The sequence below is a fragment of the Glycine max genome, chromosome 5, assembly GCF_000004515.6.
Source record: "Glycine max cultivar Williams 82 chromosome 5, Glycine_max_v4.0, whole genome shotgun sequence".
Classification (NCBI taxonomy): domain Eukaryota; kingdom Viridiplantae; phylum Streptophyta; class Magnoliopsida; order Fabales; family Fabaceae; genus Glycine; species Glycine max.
Window position 1 is genome coordinate 40,502,934 of NC_038241.2, and position 12,240 is coordinate 40,515,173.

Genomic DNA, 12,240 nt, shown 5'->3' on the forward strand with positions numbered 1-12,240 from the left:
CATTATTTTATGAAATAATTTTTATTAAGATTGCTTTCAATTTCCAAATCCAAATCCAAAGTGATAAGATAATATTTTTTTTAGAAGCTAAATATATCCTTCACTTAGGTCAATCATACTCGAGATCATTAATTAATTAATTATAAGCAACACCGACAAATTCGTGTTTAGAGTATTTGATATATCGACACATTCATGATTTAAACTTGAAATCACTTACAGCACCATATATATCGGGAATTAATGTAATTAAAGGCATTATAGTATTTGTTTTCTTCCATTTTTAAATTACAGGGGTAAAAATAGGACACTTTCTTTTATGATTAAAACCAAACTCAAAAAAACATTATAGAAACTAAAAATATATTTTATTCTTTTTTTTAATAATAATTAAAAAATAATTTTAGTTATTTTTAAAAAATAGTTCACATCATTATTTAGTAATGAGATGACATGCTTTTAAACATGTCATGTGATCATGGTATGTGATATTACATGTCTAGTTGCTTGATACGCAAATGGTGATAGAAATCATGCATTGTTAAAACTTTTAAAATTTATAAGAAATAAAATTAAAAAAAAACGAATTCGAATACTGTTAGGGAATATATGTTTGGTGTATGATAAATTTTATGATACAATATAAAAAAATAAAGAAAAATAAAAATTATTAATTAGGTGTTTAAAATAAAAAGTAATTTATCTATCCTTATTCTTAGACATATACTGTAATAAAAAATATACTTTAAATTCTATTTGTACATGTATACTTCTAGTTAAAATACAATATTGTATAAATATGAATACAATGGTTCTTAGACAATTATATCTTAAAAGCCAGCATCTAAGGCACGTATTTATAAAGCGGGATTACTTTTTATAACGCAGATGTTATTGTTTGATTCTAGTCAAACATTTATACTTATCTCATGTGTTGGGCTTGAATTATCTAAATGAACGTGTGGACTATTTTATGTTGCGGTTATATTTGGCTAATGGATCTGGATTCCACTTAAAAAACAAAAGTAGTTTCTCCCGTCGTATTCATATGCAATCAATTTGTAAGGTTGTTTCACGTCTAAAAGACATCGGGGTGAGACAAAAGGGTAACCGGAAAGAATAAATGGAAGGAAGAAACAAACACAATAGTAACTGACAGTTCACAAGTTGCATTAGAATTTAGAATAACCCAAATTTAATTAATTAATCATTTTTTCCCTATAGGAATCTTCTTTCTATTTCTTTCGAAAACAATCATGTTTTTTTCGTGCATTATATATGAAAAATTAATTACTGTAGCCATTATCTATTTTAATTATAAATTGTTTCCTGTTAATCACATTATTAATTTCGTGCATTAAAATTCTAAAACTACATATGGATTTCATTTTCTGAGATATTTTGATTAGTTAATATTGCGGTCAATTATTTTTACTCTAATCAAAGGGAGTTTTAAAAAAGAGAAAATGAGTGCTGCACGAGGAAACTTGCGTAAGTCAATCTGCACCGTGACCGTAGAAAACATCTGTGGGAGTTGCTATTCTCACCCTCCCTAGCTTTTTTTTTTTTAAAATACACTCTTGTCCTCCCGTATTTTCCTACACCCCCTTCCCCTCACTCCTCACTCTCCACCAGAAAGCCCTCATGGTCTTACAGTTATTTATTTTAACTGTATCTGCCCATCTGAACTGGAATTGATTTTGCTAACTTCATTTAATGTGTTTTTGGATAGTCTCCAAAATGATGATTGAACATGGTAAGGTGGATCAATCTTAATTTTGACCAAATTTTACATGTATAAAAATCACAATAGAATCAATTATGATGCATAAAAATAATGGTAAAGTTGAAGCAAATAGGACTAGTTTCTAACTTTCTATTTCTATCAAAATCAATTTTGTAAAATCAAATTTCATTCAAAATCAATTTTATCATCCTGAATCCAAATATACACTTAAGGCATGTTTGGATGTCCGTTTGAAATGTGGTGCATGGATTCCAAGGGAAATCTAATGGTCCACAAATTCTATTTTGCAAAAGAAAGACTATGAATGTTTCTGGGAAATGGAAGTTTCGAGAGGAAATTCAAACACGAACTTAAATGTGTGATATAACGGATTAAAGCATTGGTGAAAGTGACAGTGATTGAAATTTTGACTTTCTTGTAAATTCTAAACTCTGTTGGATTAGCTTCTCTTCAATTTATTTTAGAATACAGTGAGGTAGAAGCTGCTATTTCACTTTCTTGTAAACAGGAAACCAAAATAGGCCCGCCCTCTTACAATAAGCTGACAGCAAATACGCATTTCTCACGGCTCATGCCACTGATTCTGTCCTCTGTGCCAGTGTGATTGCGTTTTGGAAAACAATCTCATGTTGCGTCAACTCCTAAATCCTATTAGTTTAAATTGTTAAGTATAGGAACTTGATAAATTTATTGGATAGTCGTCATTCTTTTATACAAACCCAACAGACAAGATTTAAAATCAAATCAACTTGTTAAAAGTCAAAAAAAAAAAAAAGTTTTTTTACGGTTCAGAGAGTATTATATAAACAACGATTCCCAAACACGCCAACTAGATAAATTTTGATGCTTTATAATTTGATCACGGTTTTTAAACTCAAAAACCCTGTTGTAATCTGAATGGAATTGTAGAGAAGACAAAATCAGCATTGATAGTCTGGTTCAGATATCGTAATTCGCCTTGTGATTGGAATCATTGGACTGATGCATAATGCGTTATATTAGTTGTCTCTTATTAGTTAGTGGGGCCTTCAATCAACTATTAACCCTTTGATTACTTTTCCTTTCCTAAAGGTTTGGATCAATTCCAGCCTTTGTATACTGCACAATTTCACTGTATTATTTCTTCAAGAAACTTCATAAGTTTCTTGCTATTAGTATTTTTTTTCATAGATCAAAGGTGTCATCTTGTGTTTAAGTTAGGTAAGAATTATGATCACTATAAACGATAACGTTCTTTCTCTTAATATTTAAAACGGTGCACTGTATAAAAAGAACTTAAATTCAAGATTAGTGATTAAGCTGCTTAGCATCTATTGGGGGAATGAATATACTGTTAATACAAATATAATAATTTGCTTTTTAGATCAGAATAATTAATACGGTTTTTGCTCTTGTATTCTTTAATCTCTGCACTATTTTATAAGTAACAAAATAACACTTTGTTTGAATTATAAATGCTAACTCGTTCATATACCGCAATCATCATGTAACCAAAAAAATATGCCGCAATCGCCATCCTATAAAAAATGAAGAGTTCTCACTGCAGTATTTAATTTGAGTTTGGATAAAATTTGCCAATAGTATACAAATACTTTTAAAAGAACCAAAAATGATCCAGCAAGAGAAGCCACTCAGCTGATGATAGTGGGATTAAAAATAAAGTAAACTTAGAATCTACCAAAAAGAAAACCAGTACTTCTTTACAACAAAATTTGATAGTTCTCCAAAACACGAACAAATAGTGGCTATTTATGCCTTATAGTGAGTTCTTTCACGTCATTGAAGTTATAACTTATGGCTTCAACATTGCTTTGTTACTTTTGCCAATTATTCCTTGGGAGTCCATGGTGCTTCTCTGATTCACCAACTACTATGAGTTTAGAATTGGGAATCAACCTCAACCATTAGAAGTTTTCAAATAGAAATAATCAACTAAACAACAAGCACTTAATTATTTATACGAGAGTCCAACAATTGGACGACGATGATTCAAGGTGGGTAGGTACTATAACTATAAGCATGTAGCTGCACAAATGTTATCAGAGTAAAATATATTTTACAAGATATGCTATTCTTAGAAGCACAATCTGAAACGACCCGTCATCTCAACAAGAATAATTTCACGATCGCACACAAACAGAAAGAGAGGGGCTCACGGGCAGCACCAAACAAACAGCAACAATTACAACAAAGTAAAAGTGGCGAAACACTAACAAAAAATAAAAATTCAAACAACATTTTTATAGGCAAAAAGTGCAACCTGCCCTGTGGTTTAGATTGTTCATTTCTCTCTCTCTCTCTCTCTCTCTCTCAATAGATGTCAGTAGAAGCACCCGTGAACTCTCTCTCTCTCTGTCATTGATTCTCTGATTCAGCTTCACTTTCCAGTCCCACCTATAAACAAGTACTAATAACTTGTATATAAACCGTGACACAAGCCAATTTACACAGCACTTTGTAATTCCAAACCACATTCCCCACCTTATCATTCTTTTGCTCACATTCTCTCTGAGAATGTCAAATTTGCATTTTATTTTCTATGGTTTAGTAGTTATTCTTCTTCTACAAAATCCCAGTGCAACACAATGCCATACCAAGGGAATTCAGCCTAAGCCAGGGAATGGATTATCTACCAACATGACCAGAGTCGAATTTTCAGAACAACAGTTCATGAAATGGGTGAAATTTGTAGGTGGCCTCAAACATTCTGTCTTTAGGACAGCAAATAATAAGCTTTTTCCTTCTCACACTTTGCACGTTTCTAAGAAGCATGGTAAAGGAGGTTTTTCGTCAATTCAAGCAGCCATTGATTCCCTTCCATTCATCAATGTAGTGAGAGTGGTAATTAAGGTTCATGCAGGGGTTTACACGTAAGTACAAGCATTATATTTCTTGTTATGTATCACTTGAATTCTGTCACATTCTAGTCTTTTTGCTATGCGTTGTTTGTTTATGGTCTTTGTTCATGTGAGACATGGGGTTTGGTGTTTGTCCTGTCCACGTTCATTATTTTATTTTATTTTTTGTTTTTGTGTGATATGGTACATAGGGGAGTGACAATAACTTGGGTGTCTTTTTCCTTGTGACTCAAATGCCCTGAGAATTGCTCTTTGACTACAGAAGACTTTGCACCTAATGAGTTCTTTCTTTCAGACTTGTCCTCTTTTTATTATTTTTATTTCATTTTATTAATCTCTTCCTTTCACAACAAGCAAGTTTTCTTCTATGTGTTATTGTTTAACAAATTGTGAATTACATTCATTTGAAAATCTCTTATTTACTACTTTCTTTTGTGTTTTTTTTTCTTTAATTATACAGTGAGAAAGTGAACATTTCTCCTTTCAAATCCTTCATAACAATACAAGGAGAAGGAGCAGATAAGACCATTGTTCAATGGGGTGACACTGCTCAAAGCCAGCCATTAGGAACCTATGGTTCTGCAACATTTGCTGTGAATTCAGCTTATTTCATAGCCAAGAACATCACATTCAAAGCAAGTGACAAGCTCCATTCCAATCTTCCTCTATCCGTGTGTTTTACAAGCAAATATTAATGTGCAACTTGCATGCAGAACACTGCCCCAATTCCAGCACCAGGAGCAGTTGGAAAGCAGGGAGTGGCATTGAGAATTTCAGCAGACACAGCAGTATTCCAAGGTTGCAAATTCTTAGGAGCACAGGACACACTCTATGATCATATTGGTAGGCATTACTATAAGGATTGCTACATTGAAGGCTCTGTTGATTTCATATTTGGCAACGCTCTGTCTCTCTTTGAGGTTAGATTTTTCTCTCTACAATTTTACAGCTGTGAACTTGAATTATTGCTGTTGAATAATCTGAGGATTTGTACTATATAATAGTCTATTTGTATTAATTTAAGTCAAATCAGTACAACCAACCTAAACAATTGTGTCTTACATTATTCAATAAATTAACCTGAAATGGAATCTAATTTGTTCCTTCTTCCTTCCCTCTATCCATTCCATTTATGTTATTTTCAAATGACTTGTCTTGTAATTAATTACATTGGTAACTCTTACTAGGGATGTCACGTGCATGCCATAGCACAACTTACAGGGGCCTTAACAGCGCAAGGAAGGAGCAGTTTATTAGAAGACACGGGTTTCTCGTTTGTTCACTGTAAGGTCACGGGCTCAGGGGCACTTTACCTTGGAAGGGCTTGGGGTCCCTTTTCTCGCGTTGTCTTTGCTTACACTTACATGGACAACATCATCATTCCCAAAGGCTGGTATAACTGGGGCGACCCTAACCGTGAAATGTAAGTTCTTTTTTTTTATCTCTTTCTCCTTCTCACACGCATCGAGTATAGACACACGTGTATTCACATAATTAACTGTCAACTTTTTCTAATTGAATATAAAATGTAACTCATTGGAACCAAGAAGCTGTTGATTTGTCTGTTAGTATTATATTCACCCATATGTAATTTCCTAGACTTGCCTAGAAACAAATTGTCGGAATACAAATGTGTAAAGTGAAATTCTACATTGAATAAGAACGAAAAGATTCAGTATTATATAATTGATAAAAAAAAATTATAAATTTAAGTTAAAATTTTAAATTAAAGTTTGATATTAATTTTATTTATGTAGTTATTTGTGGTTTATTACTATAAATCTCCCTCCGTCTTTATCCTCTTATTTCCTTAACTCACATAAACCCTTCTTTTTTCTCCAATCTTTTTTAATCCTTATATGTTTAGTTTAATGTGATTACATGGCCAAAACTTCGTTTTATCTGTCTTCAATGTAAATGACCATGATCTCTTGTCCATTGGTAAATACCAATATGTAAAAATGTTGACTATAAGTAGTCTATGTTGTAAAGGCAGTAAGAATGTCATTAGTAGAAGAATATTTGTTTCATATCACTTTTGTTTTATGTTTCGCATAAAATGTCAAATTAGCTAAAGAGGAAATAGAGTGAAAAAAATGTTTTTCAATGCGTAAGTAGGTGGGTGTAAAAAGCATATATGAAATAAAAGGTTGAACAAATTAAATTACAATTTATAAACTAGGTGCGGTTAAGAGTATATTTCACCAGAGTCATCTCTCTCACTAACGGAAAGTACAAGGTTGAAAGAGTATGTTTTGTTGTTCCGTTCCGAATTACCTTTTGCACTAGTAACTAGTAGGGGCAACAATGTTTGTCCTTTTGCCCTTTATGCAGAGAAATTCGCACTTGACAAATCACAAGTAGCCCCAGCAATTCTCAATGGTTTTATGCTTAAGTGGCAAACAAACGCACTTAGTAAGTCAGCCTCTAGTATCAGTCTCCACCTATCCATTGTACCATATAGAATAATGAACTAGTCTACTCTCTCATGTTAGAGTGACCTAACATGTGTGGTGGAAATCTACGTGTTGTGCTCATGAACCTTGGAATGCACAAAATGCTAGAAAATGAACTCTGTAAAGTATAAGAAATTAGTAGCAGTTTTAAGAGAAAAATGGGTAGGTAAATATAGGGAGAGTCCTACCCCCAAACTACATATATATTTACTTGTATAGATAAGGCAGAGCAGCGTGCGCATAGAATCACACACAGCTTGATCAATGCGCATGTGAGTGCGTTTCTAATTTGTTTCCATGTATTTTGGTGTTTTTGGGTCCACTACACTAGGACTGTATTCTATGGACAGTACAAATGCACAGGACCAGGAGCAAGCTACGCGGGGAGAGTATCATGGTCAAGGGAGCTCACTGATGAGGAAGCTAAGCCTTTTATTTCACTTAGCTATATTGATGGCTCTGAATGGATCAATCTCTCTCTTTGATTTCATTACAGAATTTTTATGTATAAATATATAAATTACAATTTGATAGTGCCTTTCAGAATCACAACTCCTTTCAGTTAGCAGTCTCCAGCTGCTTCACATTTTTTATATTTTTTTACCTTTCTTTTGGTAAAAATGGGACCCAGGGGGATCCACAACATTATTGGGTACACTTCATTAATAGATCATTATTTCTATTTCTCAGTTATATTTTATCATTCTCGTATAAGTTAAAGGGGCAACTTTTTATTATGAAATATTTCCCTGGTGGACAGGGAACAAAACATGAGGGACTTCCTAGGCATCTCACTGTTTGTTCCTTTTAAAATTGTAAAAACTGAATTGGAAGGATTTCTCTCATTACACTTTGGTGGAGGGAACGATTTCGCTTGCTATGAAATCTTTTATAAATGTGCTACTGCTATCAGAATCATCACGGTAGTAAATTATAGGTTGAATGAGTAGAATTTATAAGGCTTCCACCGCTCTGGCAAAAGTTTCTCTTTACTGGTTTGTCATTTATCAATATGAAGTGCTGACTGTTACCATGGACTATTTTCTACTTTTTAAGTTAGAAACATTGTAAGTGTAAACGGTCGATTAATAAATAAAAAATATTTTTTTAATGTATTTGCTGAAAAAATTAATAAAATTATTATTAATATATGATAATTTGTGATTAGATAATAATATAAAATTAATTTATTTGTGAAGGTAGAATCGCATAAGAAAATAGGAAAAGAGGGAAGGGGGTGCTGCAGAATAAGGGGAAGGAGAAGGAAGTGTAGGAAAAAAAAGAAAGGAGACACAAAATTGTACTTCAGCGTTCAGCCAGATTTTGAAAAGAGGGGTGAGAATAATAATTCCCTTCTAGCAATATGGGCTTAAATCAACAGTGGTTCGGCCCCCTTATGTTGAGTAGCTGACATTAAAAATAAGGGAAATGCTAGGGCACCAGAAATTTTGCCGGTAGACCCAGCAAAACATGTAAAATTCCGGTTTTGCCCTTATGTAAGTTCAACCTTATGAGGCTTATGGATTGTCAATCCGTAAGTGGCCCATAGGATTGTTTTCTAATTATTTTTTTCAAAAATATAATTTACAAATTAATTTAAAATTAATGGTACAAGCAAGAATCAAACCTGTGATTTTTACATTATTAGCACAACGTTCTAACAAATTAAGCTAATAGATCAATTATGTTATAAAATAATTAATGTCGCTGTATATAACACTAATATTTCTTATGTATATTTAATACACATATAAATTTACATAATTAATTTTGTGATAATTAATTTTTATCTAATAATTAATTTGTTTACATATATAAATTATAAATAAAAATCATAGATTTAATAAAAATTTACATATGTAAAAAAATACCAAATTTATTTAATTATCAATTGTTGTAATAAACATTTAAATACATCATTCAATTAAATACCATATTTGTTTAATTTTTAATCACTGTAAAAAATATTCAAATACATCATTCAATTAAATATCAATTTTTTTCAACTATTAATTACTGTAATAAACATCTAAATACAACATTCAGTTAAATATCAAATTTGTTTGATTATCAAATTTTGTAAATAAATTAAATGTATACAAAAAATCTAAAAAATTATAATTTTATAAAAATTCAAAACATACGGATTGTCAATCCGTATGTTTTGAATTTTTTAATATGCATCTCTTCTTCTCCGACGATGAAAAACCACAAGGAACTCCACCGTATATTCATAAACAACACACATACACTACCAGCGACAACAAACACTCACAAAAAGATATTAACGGAAGCAAGTTACACTAAGGGAGTGCAGATTTACAAAAAACAAAAGGCACTACAAACATGAAAAAAACTAATATGCTATTTATAACCTAAAATACTCATAAGGACTTTTTTGATATTTTGGAAAATTGTTGAATGTACCATAAAAAATATAGGGTGCCCCAAGCAGTTCCTTGAAAATAAATAAACGCACTCGACCCAAAATAACTTTTTGTCTTAATTTTGAATTCATCAAAACATTTAATTTAGTATAATATACTTTAATTTTTTTGGTATAGGCCAGGCAAAAGAATAATTAACATAGTATATCCAAGACTTAATGTCTGGTTAAGCTAAAATAATGTGTATTAGTTCATCTACGTGCGCTCGATGAATAATATACTTTAATTTAATAGTAATTATTATTTATAATATTTAAAAGTTAAAGACCCTTCATTTCTTTCCAATTCACGTTGAACACAATTTGCTTCTCACATTGGATTGGCATTCAACGTGACCAAACTGTGATTCAAACAAATAAATGGCTGATATGTTACAAATATTCTTCTTCATTTTAATCTTCTTTTCGGTGCATAGTCTATTTTTTCATCCCATCTTAAGTATGTTTGAATCGTGCAACATTAGTTTTAGTTGTCCTGTTATCCTAATATTTTTTCTGATTGTTTTTCTCCAAATTGTCAACGGAATATTCCCTGTTTGAAGGTAAATTTTGACAATTTTCTGTCTTTTAGACATTTTTTATCTTAAAGCCATATGCACACCATGTGCAGATGATTTTATTAAAAGTAAGTAATTAACTACTAATTTAATTGAACATAAAAAGAAAAAAATGAATGAAAAGAAAATTTTATAATGAACTTTATAAAATCAAGGTGTATTAGTACATGCTTGATTTAATTTATTTAAAATTAATTTTTTTTTCTGAAATTAAGGACCCAATGAGAAAATTTTCATTTTTAATTACAAAACTGGCATTTTGTTTTCAATTTATTTCTTGAATTCAAATATTTGTATAGTAAACAATGAAAATAGTTTTTATTTTTAGTTTTTCTGTTTCCTGTATATAAAGCTTTGAAAGAAGAAAACAAATTGACAATAATTTTGTAATTGAAAGTGAAAACAAAAAAACAAAAACAGAAATTAAAAACAGAAGTAAATGATCTTATTATTTTCTAAACATGTAAATATTATACGTCACTTAACATGTGTGGCTGGAAAATTCAACCCGAGTGATAAACATTTTTATCATTAATTGGTGTAATAATTTGAGAGAATAAAATGCTTTAACCCAATTATTTTTTACCATCCAAAATAGTAATTAGAAGGAATTTTTATGGTGGATAAGCGTGTTACCTAGACATTCACTTGTGTGAAAATAATCGGATGAATGTGCAACGGATTACGAATGAGAACAGAGACGTATTCACATCTTCAATATTGCTACTGAATGCTGGTTGCTGCATGTGCATGTACTGAATGTAGCTAATGAATGCATTAGGCATGTAACGTTTCTACTGCAACTAGCTGTTAATTAATACTAGTAGGTTAGAATTGATGGCTGCAGTGTGAACGAAGGTTCCAACAAATAAGTTTAAAAAAGAGATTTAAGAAGAAAAAAAATACTACAGTACTTGGAAAAGAACAGTACAATTTTGGGATTATTATCTAAGCGACATGCATCAACATAACAAGCAATCAAAAACACCCTTACCCTACAGTAAAATTCAACAATTAAAAAACGATTTGAAGACAGCATATATAGCAGCTAGCTATCGTCCAATTATAGTACGAGTGAATGTGATGAATCAGAAGAGATGACCACTAACATGCGTTCTCTGACATTCAAGATTCCCCCGAAGTTAATAAACAAAAATCAAATTCCCTATCATTAATTGTTAATTATAGTTTCCACTGAATAATTGAATAGGTTGAACTCCCGAAAAGGATCCTCTGCAGTCATTATAATAACTGCACATTGTGCAGTTTAAATCTCACTGTCATTACTTTTTATTACTAGTATTCACTATAGATTATAAATCTTTGCTTTTTCGTGAAATAAATTATTTTAACAATCACCATTTTTTCATAAGAATTTTACAAATAGGCAAATCTTGAACTAATAATTTTTGGGAAAAAAAATAATCAATTTAGCTTTGTTGTAAGGCATTCGTGGTCTCAATGACATGTCAACAAAATTTAGTATAAGATCTTGTTAGTTAAGAGCGTGCGTAGATCCGAACCACTCAAACACTCTGTATGAACTTTGTTGTTTTATGGGTAGATCGACTTCACTCGTTCAAAGTCCATGTCCTTTGATTTGGACAACAAGATCTTATTTTTAAACCAGTGAATCAATGACCTAACGTATTATTTTATTTCAAATTTTGAGAAAATTTAGAACAATTTTTAACTTTTTGGACTTGACCTAACCAACTCATTAGTGATCATGTTACTTCAGTTCAGATATGACAAAAAAAAAAGAAGCCTAAATTCAACTCAACCCAAACTGAAGTATTTTGATTACGTCTCCAAACTAGACTTAAACCAACTAATGTACACCCCAATGGTGCTTCACTTTTTACATCCGTATTTTCTGTTCATAAATCTTGTTTAGAGTGAGGCTTTATGTGGTGCAACAAAACAAACTCAAATATGAAGGTGAAAATTAATTGCTGTAGCATTTGATTATAATGATAATATATGAAGATAATTCCATGACCAAATTATAACGGGGACCTTCTCATTGTTCTCCTTCTATTTTGTCTTGACTCCCCTGTTTCCTACCCACTATATGTTCTCAAATTGCCAATCATGGGGCGCAGAAACACACAGAACTATTACTAACAATGTGAAAAAGAAAGGCCACTTATCATGCATACTACTTTGTGGGCTG

At 31.4% G+C, this 12,240-nt stretch overlaps 2 protein-coding genes across 2 annotated transcripts in view; one reads left to right on the forward strand and one right to left on the reverse strand.

Moving 5' to 3' along the window:
* The first annotated feature begins 4,062 nt into the window (after positions 1-4,062).
* LOC100793773 (probable pectinesterase 53) lies at positions 4,063-7,754 on the forward strand. Its single transcript, XM_003524361.5, has 5 exons — positions 4,063-4,617; positions 5,066-5,240; positions 5,319-5,525; positions 5,793-6,028; positions 7,393-7,754. Exons 1-5 carry the CDS (start codon positions 4,262-4,264, stop codon positions 7,544-7,546), a joined length of 1,128 nt encoding a protein of 375 aa, XP_003524409.1. The 5' UTR covers positions 4,063-4,261; the 3' UTR covers positions 7,547-7,754.
* Positions 7,755-11,998: 4,244 nt separating this feature from the next.
* IQD16 (protein IQ-DOMAIN 16) overlaps positions 11,999-12,240 on the reverse strand; it is a 2,749-nt gene continuing 2,507 nt past the window's right edge. The window contains exon 4 of the mRNA XM_041015684.1: positions 11,999-12,240. This exon is cut by the window's right edge and continues 614 nt beyond it. Coding sequence (XP_040871618.1) covers positions 12,135-12,240 — 106 coding nt within the window. The 3' untranslated portion in view covers positions 11,999-12,134.